The following is an 8,433-nucleotide window of genomic DNA, read 5'->3' as shown; positions in this document are numbered from 1 at the left end:
CTCTCTGTCTCTCTCTGTCTGTCTGGCGAGCACACACGCCCTATAGCAGAAACCTCTCCAAAAAAAAGAAAAATTGAGTGTATAAGTGACCACTCATATACTCGTGAGCTTAGCCATGAGCCATTACCCATGACCTGATAGAATACGTGATGCCAGGGAAAGGCATCTATGATCCATTCAGTACAAAATGCAGATCACTGAGCTACATATACATACATATCATGTACATATATACCTCATGTTGATACACACACAGACATATATGTGATGAATCTGTTTTGTAAATTAAAAACATTTACCCAATTTCAGGGAAAAACTGGAAGAATGACAACTAAAATGCCAAGAAATGTCAGTTTAGGTGGTCTCAGTTTTTTCTACAAGGAAGGTATGCTTTTGGATATGTAAACCATTATTTTCAAAACCCATATCTAACCCAGGGAAGGGCCCTCTGGCCCTGATTCATGCTGTGTAAGACTGGCAGAGCCTGTACAGCTGGAGACAGTGGCCGCGGCCACCCTGAGGGGTCACAGATGCTATGGAGCATATCATGTGCTTGCTCCCGCGGGGGGCACTTCCTGAGGGGTACCCATGTGCTTCTCTCCAGTGCGTCCTACCCCCCCCGCCACGTCCAGCCCTGCCATCTCTATCCATGAGGTGGGACATACTGGTGTCACCAAAACCGAGAGGAGCGGCATTAACAGACTGAGGAGTGAGATGAAGCAGGTACGAACACGGGTACGAACACTTCGGCAGCGGAGGCAGCCACAGCAAGGGGGCAACGCTGCTTTCCCTGCCTGGGCTCACCCCAGAAAGGGATAGAAAGACCAGGCATGCAGCTTAGGCTGCTGTTTGTAGAGGGTGCGAGGCCCCTTCTGTCCTGGGACCTGAACAGAGCATATCCCAGCGCCATTCACGGGCACCCACACATCCTTTACCTTAACCCGTTATATGAACGTTCCAGAAAACATCCTTGTCCGCGTTTGCCTCTGTTCCTGAGAACTGCTTGGGCCACGGCTGTTTCTAAAGGACAGTTGTGCAAAAAGTAGTGTTTTCTCTCCATCAGTCGTGGCTTCCGGCTGACATGATGAGAAAGGTCTGGAAATAGTATTGCTCACGATTCCTGGATAGCCATCACCCAGAGGTGTCACTTTTTCTTTCTTCATCTTCATTTCATTCACAGTAAAAACATCTTGCTGCACTGACCCCACAGGTCGGCAGCTCAGTGACCGTCCAGTCCTCATATGCCAGGTGCCATGCTAGGACGTGGCTGGGATCTACGGTGGGAAATCGAGTTTCCTTCTGACCGTGACCTGCAGTAAATGCACCCCAGTTTTCTATTTCAGATGCTGCCCACTAGGCAGAGTTGGTGGCGCTCTACTGGGTCACCCCCTGCAGCCCGGTCAACATGTCCCAGATGAGCAGAGGGCGGGAGGAGTAGCAGGGTGTCCTTGACGCAGAACTGGGTGTTGCTTACTTCCTGATGTGTTTTCACTTTCAGATGACTAGGCGGTTTAGTGCCGACGAACAGGTGAAACACCTTCGCTTCATCTGTCTTCTGTGTGTGCTTTGCCTTCTTTCTGGCTTGAATGTGGAAAGCGAGGCGGATACGCAGTGTGATGTGTGGAGGATGGCTTGCCATCCAACTGGCCTCAGCAGAGGCAACTACACAGGCCACACAGACAGCCCCTGGGGACAGGTGGAGAGCAGGACTGAAGGATCGGAAGTGACCTTGCCCGTGCCTTTTAAAAAGCAATCAGGCTCTCAGCTCTGTAGGATACTTTGTGAAGGAGATAGTCCAGCTCTGCCTCAGTGGAAGCTCCTATTCGAAAAGAGGGAGCTAAATAGGGCGAAAGTCAGTAGAAAGAATTCTGCTGTGCTCGACCCAGATGGCCTGGGGGATTTAACCTGGAGGGGGAAATGCACGAATGTCCTCTTGTATATCACCTCTTCCCTCCAGGGATTGGAGTCGCTGGGAGAGTCTACAGGATACATCTGCTGGCATGTAAATGCAGCTCCCACATGTCAGAGGGTAAAACATATAAGGGCCCTTCAAAAAGTCATGGGAAAATGGAAATCAAATAGGAGTTTATTTTTGGAGCAGAAAAAATTTTGAAATCCCTGCCTAGGTTTTCGAAATACTATGCATTTTCAATGACCTTTTTGAAGACCCCCCTCATTCTTGCTCTCATTCGAAGTTATGTCCTTTGCAAGTGAGGAGCCGACTTTTGAAACATCTTCCTTTGCCAGCCACTCGGTGGCACCGTCCCTCTGTCACTCACATCCCGATGGTCTGACCATGGGTGAATATGGGCAGTTCCTTCCGTCTCCTTTCATGTTCTGGGGACAAAATGATCACCTTCTTCTCTGATGGGTTTGCATTCAGCTAGCCAGAGTAAGTTTGGGTTCGGAGCTATTTTGCCAAGGAGATATATTATTAGTCCCTGTTCAAAATGTGATAGCTGCCATGGCCTTGTAAATCTCTACCCACTTCTGCCAGAAAACTGTGTGTACAGAACTCTGTACCATGCAAGTTAGGGTAGGGCCTGGATTTTTACACAAGGAGATCATCTGAAAATGCTGAGTGCAAGTCATCAGCCTGGCCGTAACTGCTCATTCCACAAATGCCCATGAATGCCTGCGAGGCACCAGTCTTTAGTGCCAGTTGGGCCATTTCCTGGATCTTTATAGGTTTTTCACAACTCAGGATAAAACCTTAGAATCTCGTGACTGGGACTTTGGAAGACAACTCATATCCTAAGTTGATTAGGCACCCTCCACATACAGCCCAGCCCTGGTGATATTAATATGTTTTAAAAGATCATTTAGCAAGTTCTGTAAGGAGCAGGAGCCTAAGGCTGTGCTACCGGGTGCTTTCTGCAGCCAGTGACCCATGGTTCCGGGGAGCTTCCTGCCTACCTTCTCTGCCCCTTCCTCCCGTGGTGTCTTGGCGCTGCTCTGTGGTCTTCCTCTCCGTCCGCATTTCGGTGTCCTTCCACATGACCGAGTCAACTCTTTTTGTTTTGTAGTTCTTTTCCATGGGCCAGGCCGCGTCCAGCAGTGCGCATTCCACCAAGTTCGCGGTAAACGTGCGGGGGGACCCTCCTGGCCTCCGTGCCCCTCCTTTGCAGCACTGAACCCTCTGTTGGCCTCTGTCGTGCTCCCACCTCATCCCCAGCTTTCTGAGATTTGAGCAGGGGTGAAGCGTTTTTATGTGAGGCTGGCGGTCTCGCCCTGTATTCCAAGGACAATCTAGCAGGAAGGCTGAACTCTTGAACTGACCTTTGTTTTCCAGCTTGGGCCCCCGGTTCTCTGCTTTTGCTCCTCCAGGCAACGTGTCAAGTCCCAGGAGCTTCGAGAACCTTCAGAGCATTGGTTCCGTGCCTTGTCATCAAGCCACAGTGGTGAACCCTTGCACACACATCTGGCCCACTCTTTGCACTCACAACAGTCCAGCCTGGCCCGGGCCGGCTCAGGCGGAGGCCCAGGCAGCCTCCTCATTGCAGAGGCGAAGCCGGCTCTCCTGAAAAACCAGAAGGGAGAATTCAGCCTAGTCATTGATGAGTGCGACTCTAATTACTTTTATTTGTGTCTAATCGTTGCCTTATTTAAATGGCACCAATGAGCGCTGTGGAATAACCCAGCCTAACTGCCTTTTCAAAATAAGATCTGAAGGCAGAGCGAGAGCAGAGAGGACCCCAGCTCGGCCCTGCTGGTGTGCTGACGTTTGGATGGCATTTTTAAACCTGTACAGTTGATGTCACATAGCAAGAAATGCAACTGCCCAGTCATCCCGAGCAGAGAGGCAGGAGGATGGAGGTTACCTCCTCCTCCAGCCGGAGACCCAGGGGCACGCGAGGATGCAGCCCCAAGGAGGAGCAAGCCAGTGGCCTGGAGCAAGGGACCCGACTGAACCAGCCCTGCTCTAGGGCCCCATGCAGGGAGTGTCTGGGAGAGCTGCCTCTTGCTGGGGGGAGGGGGCGCTGGAGTAGGGCCAGCCTCAGGCAGGGAGCTGGGAAGATGGGCCCTGTTCCCCACTTTGCTCCCACGAAGCCTGTGTTCCTAGCTTGGAGGCAGCCATTGTCCCAGATTGGGATAAAGGCCAGGACCAGGAAGAGCAGAAGGCAGGCCCAAACGCGCTGGGTGTGCACCCTCACTGACCCCAGGCCCTGCTCGCACTCACCACGGATTCTGGCCTAAGCTCTCAGCCTTTGCCTCTAGACCCTTTCCCTGGGCCCTGCGTTGCTTTGTCTGTGACACAAGAGCAAATGGACACTTTAGCATTTGTCTTCCTGGCTGCGGCCACCGCTGATTCCTGGCTGCGGCCACCGCTGACAGGCTCCCCTGCTCTGCAGGCCTGAGCCCCACTTTCCTCTGCCGTGAGTGCGGGCACCCTGCCGGGCATGCTCTTGGTCCTTCCCAGGCAATGAGTGCCCCCAGATGGCTTTTCAAAGGTGGGCTGGCGGTGTTCCCACGGCACAGCTGAGAACGAGGCCCGGAGGTTCCGTTAGTGTCGGGGGTGGGCGGGTGATCTCTGTGGGTGTTGGCATAGCTAGGGCTGACTGGGGTAGGACCCTAGCAGCCAGAACCCAGAGCCCAGGCTGCCCCCGCTTGGCCTCCTCCCTGTGAGTTCAGGGTCCTTTGGGTGTTGTACATCCTCTTGGGAGCAGGGCAGGGCATGGATTGAGTTGTCGCCAAAGCAGGACCTGAAAGGTTAATCTGGTGTCAAGAAAGGTACAAGGTGGCCTGCTCTGGGCTCCCCGTGCTGTCCTTCATGATGGCCCTGTGGCTCTGAGTGCCAGGTGCTGTCTGTCTTGCAGAGGTCCAGCACCCCATCATCACCCACCGGCACGTCGTCATCAGACTCGGGAGGCCACCATATTGGCTGGGGGGGGCGGCGGGGGCGCAGGGCGGGGGGCGCCGGTGGGTTTTTTTTTGGGTCCCTGTGGGGTTCTACCAGAAGGTGGGGAAGATTCTGCAGAAGGTGAGCTCGGCCGTCATGCCGCACGTGCTGCCATCGTGCTGGAGGGACACACCCTCAGGGAAGTGAAGCATCCCCTCACCATCTCTGCAAGGCAGGGGGCACCTCTGGGGATTAGACTGTGAATTGCCCCGACCTTGAACCCTGTGGAATAAGCCAGCACCAGGTCACTCCAGTGGGGGCTGGGCTCTGTGCTATAGAATGGAGAGTGGCACCCCGGCCTGTACCCACTAGGTGACAGTAGTGACAACCGAAAGTGTCTCCAGGCATTGCCACGTGGCTCCTGGGAATAATGTTCCCTGGCTGAGAACCACAGGCAGGAACCATAGCAAGTAAGACCCGGTGGCAGCCCAGGTTGTAGGGGCTGCCTTTGGCATTTGGGGTGTAGAAGGGCAGAACGTAGGGCCAGGCAGTGGGACAGCCACAACACAACTGGACCCACATGGGGCGGGTCCTGGGTTTGCGTCCTCGAGCCTCCCTGAGCACGCAGGCTCATGTCCGTGATTGGGACGGGCCGACCCTGCTGGGAGTGCCTCTCTCTCTCTGTGTGTCCCTTTGTCTCATGGACAAAATAAATTAAAAAGAAAGAGTCAGAACAGAGACAGAGACTGAAGGCAGGGCAGGCTCTAGATGAGAACACAGCAACGGAGCGGCCTTGGTCCCGGAATGACCATTCAGGAGGGGTCCGGATCCTGCCAGGCAGGCATGGCGTCCCTGTCACGCGCGAACCCAGTCCCAGTTGTAGGCAGGGATGACCTGGTATGTGCCTGGTCGCAGGGGGCATACACAGATGGAGAGCTTCCAGGGCCTGCATGCCCTGAAGGCATGGGGGCCCCCAGACCCGCTCTCAAGCCAGCTGCCTGCTTCTCCTGCAGCCACCAGACAGGGCTGCATTTCCCTCTGCCCGGAGTCATCAGCATCTCACTAGCAGCTGGCACTAGGAACAGATGCGAGGTGTCCAGGCCGCAGACTGTGCGCTGGTGGCCAAGGAGGGGGCAGCTGGGAAGACGGGCACCTTGTTCTCGACATCCCACGTTCTATCTCCCTTCTCCATCAGCCCTGGAGCATCCCGGCATCTCCCTGGGCCTCCCTGGGGAAGTTCCGAGGGCCCTCCTTGCATGGAGGGACAGTAGGTGTCAGGTTAAAAACTACTACTACTACTTTTAAAATAATAATTTATTTAATTCCATTTGTTATTATTGTTTTTTAATTTGACCAGAGAGAGAGAAAGGGAAAGGGAGAAAACAAGCCGCCAAGTCCGGGATTTGAACCATGGTCAGCCATGTGGGAGTCCAGCACCTTTAACACCATGCCTCTTGCCAGCCCCTCAGTTAAAAACTTCTACAAAAACTGAGACAGATCTTCTTTCTAAATGATGTTTAAAGTTTTATTTATTTTCTCCGTGAGAGGACACCCTGGACAGTATCTTTACACCACCATCCTCTCCTAGCCCTGCAGCCAGCCGGAATCACAGGTGCCCCCACGTGTCGGAGCAGACCTGGGAACCAGACCCAGAGCCTTCCCACATGCTCCCTAGCATGGCGCAGCTGTGTCCCTACTGGCACTGCTCTGGCGGAGCTGGAAAGGTTCCTTTTTAGCTCGTCTCACAGCTGGAGAGGGACAGAGCACCCAGATGAGAGCATGGGGCAAACCCTGCCCACAGCCTGGTACATTCGCCCCCTGTTCTCTGTGCCGCAGGGGGCCTGGCCAGCTTGGGGCCCGAGGCCTCCCTCCCAGAGCAGGCCCTCAGCCTCCAGTGGCCTCGACCTCCTTCCTTGGCGCTTTTTAGGAGGCAGAGTGTCTACTGCTGCTCCTGCCTTGGCCTTGGGGACAGGGTGGCAGCTGCCAGCTAGGGTGCTGGACTTAGAAGGTAGCCCATCAGACCGGAGCACACTATTCCTAGAAAATCTCCCTGCTCTTCCGGGGGCATCACACGCTCCATCCGGACCTCCACGAGCACAACATCGAGATGCTTTTATTATGAAAAAGCAGCATTTCGCGTGGAGCCGGCGCTTGGTATTTATATACACGGCGTGTGTGTGCGTGTGCGTGTGCGTGTCTGTGCATGTGCTCGAGGCTTTTGTGATCAGTGCTTATTATAGAAATCGCAAAAATAGATGCCTGTGAAGGCACAGAAGCCTCACTTCGCCAGCAGGGGCCATGAAAAGCTCCCTTTATTATGGTGCCAAAGGGGTCCTCACTGTCACCAGAGCCTGGTTGCCAAGTGAGATGTGGGGCCCCCAAGGAGGACTCGGAAGCACCCCAGAGCATTGTTCGTGCGGATCTGAGAGATGCCTGCTGGCTCCCCTAGAATTGTTCCATGGAAAACACAGCCTGTGGGCAGTGAGAACAAGCGCTCTAAAAATAGCTCTGACAGTCTGGCGTGTTCCAGCCCTTGTGCAGGTTTCCAGGGCAGAGAGCTCCGGGCGTGCGCGTGCGTGTGCGCCTGCGCGTCCTGGACAGTCTGTGCGTGTGCCTGCGCGTGTGCCTGCGCGTGCGTGTGACCACACACTTCCTGGCCTGCCGGAATGTGACCGGCGTTTGTGTTCTGCCTGCAGTGCCATGGCCTCTCCATCGATGGTTACGTCCTCCCGTCCTCGACCACCCGAGAGGTATGACGAGACAACCCCGGTGCCGGCCCGCCCGTGCAATTACAAGAAGTGCCCTATTTCATGGGCTCTGAGCCTCGTGCTCCTGTCAGCCTGTTTTAGGCAGGCCATTTGTCGGTCTGGTCTCAGCGTCACCTTTCCTCTTTCTTGCCCCTCAGAAAGTAGGTCTGGGTTAGCAGGCTCTTTAGATTTGCCCCGAGACTGCTTAGAACTCTGTTAAAAGGAGTCCGGCTCCATGCTACACTTGCCAGCCTGCGTGAGACCCCCCTCGGGCCCCTTTCCTCTGGTTCACAGCCGTCCTCTCCCCTGGCTTATTTACCCCTATTCATTTTTTTTTTAATACGTAGTGATTTTTGCTATAGGACACATGCACTCACCGGAGAGGCAGAGACAGAACGCAAGAAATCACTCCCCGGGGAGATGGCCACACTGCAGTCCCTTCTCCTCTTGGGGTTTTGGGCACACACACGCTCACCCAGCGTGAGTTTCAAGTCGCTGGGTCAGGGGCTCGAACTGCGGTCAACCATGTGGGAATCCAGTGTCTTAACCATTACGCCACCTGCTGGTCCCCTAAAAAGTAATCTTTTTAGTTTTCTCCCTGTCCAAGGCACTATGTTTTGTGCCACAGGGACTAATGAAGAAGAAGAAAGAGAAGCAGGAAATGGCCCCTGCTCCCGGTGAGGGGGGTCCAGAAGGCTGGGACCAAAGGCGCCGGCCTTCTGCCGGGGGGAGGGCTTCTGCTGGCGGAGTCAGGAAGCAGGCCACAAAGGAGGCAGCATTTGCACCCAGTCCCGCCCAGATAGTGCTGCAGTCAGCGTTGGGGGCAGGCCACGGGTGTACTGGCCT

The 8,433-nt window shown here is 54.6% G+C and overlaps 1 protein-coding gene across 1 annotated transcript in view; it reads left to right on the top strand.

Moving 5' to 3' along the window:
- Positions 1-8,433, top strand: part of PHKA2 (phosphorylase kinase regulatory subunit alpha 2) — a gene marked incomplete in the record, with an annotated part of 84,256 nt that overhangs the window by 74,339 nt on the left and 1,484 nt on the right. The window contains 5 exon segments of the mRNA XM_027775475.1: positions 620-723; positions 1,499-1,528; positions 1,958-2,029; positions 3,027-3,080; positions 4,818-4,890. Of these exon segments, the coding sequence (XP_027631276.1) occupies positions 620-723; positions 1,499-1,528; positions 1,958-2,029; positions 3,027-3,080; positions 4,818-4,890 (333 nt within the window).

Source organism: Tupaia chinensis, unplaced genomic scaffold, assembly GCF_000334495.1.
Source record: "Tupaia chinensis unplaced genomic scaffold, TupChi_1.0 Scaffold000567_1, whole genome shotgun sequence".
NCBI classification, from domain to species: domain Eukaryota; kingdom Metazoa; phylum Chordata; class Mammalia; order Scandentia; family Tupaiidae; genus Tupaia; species Tupaia belangeri.
The sequence above is the reverse complement of the archived record's forward strand: the minus strand, read 5'-3'. Positions and strand labels throughout refer to the sequence as shown.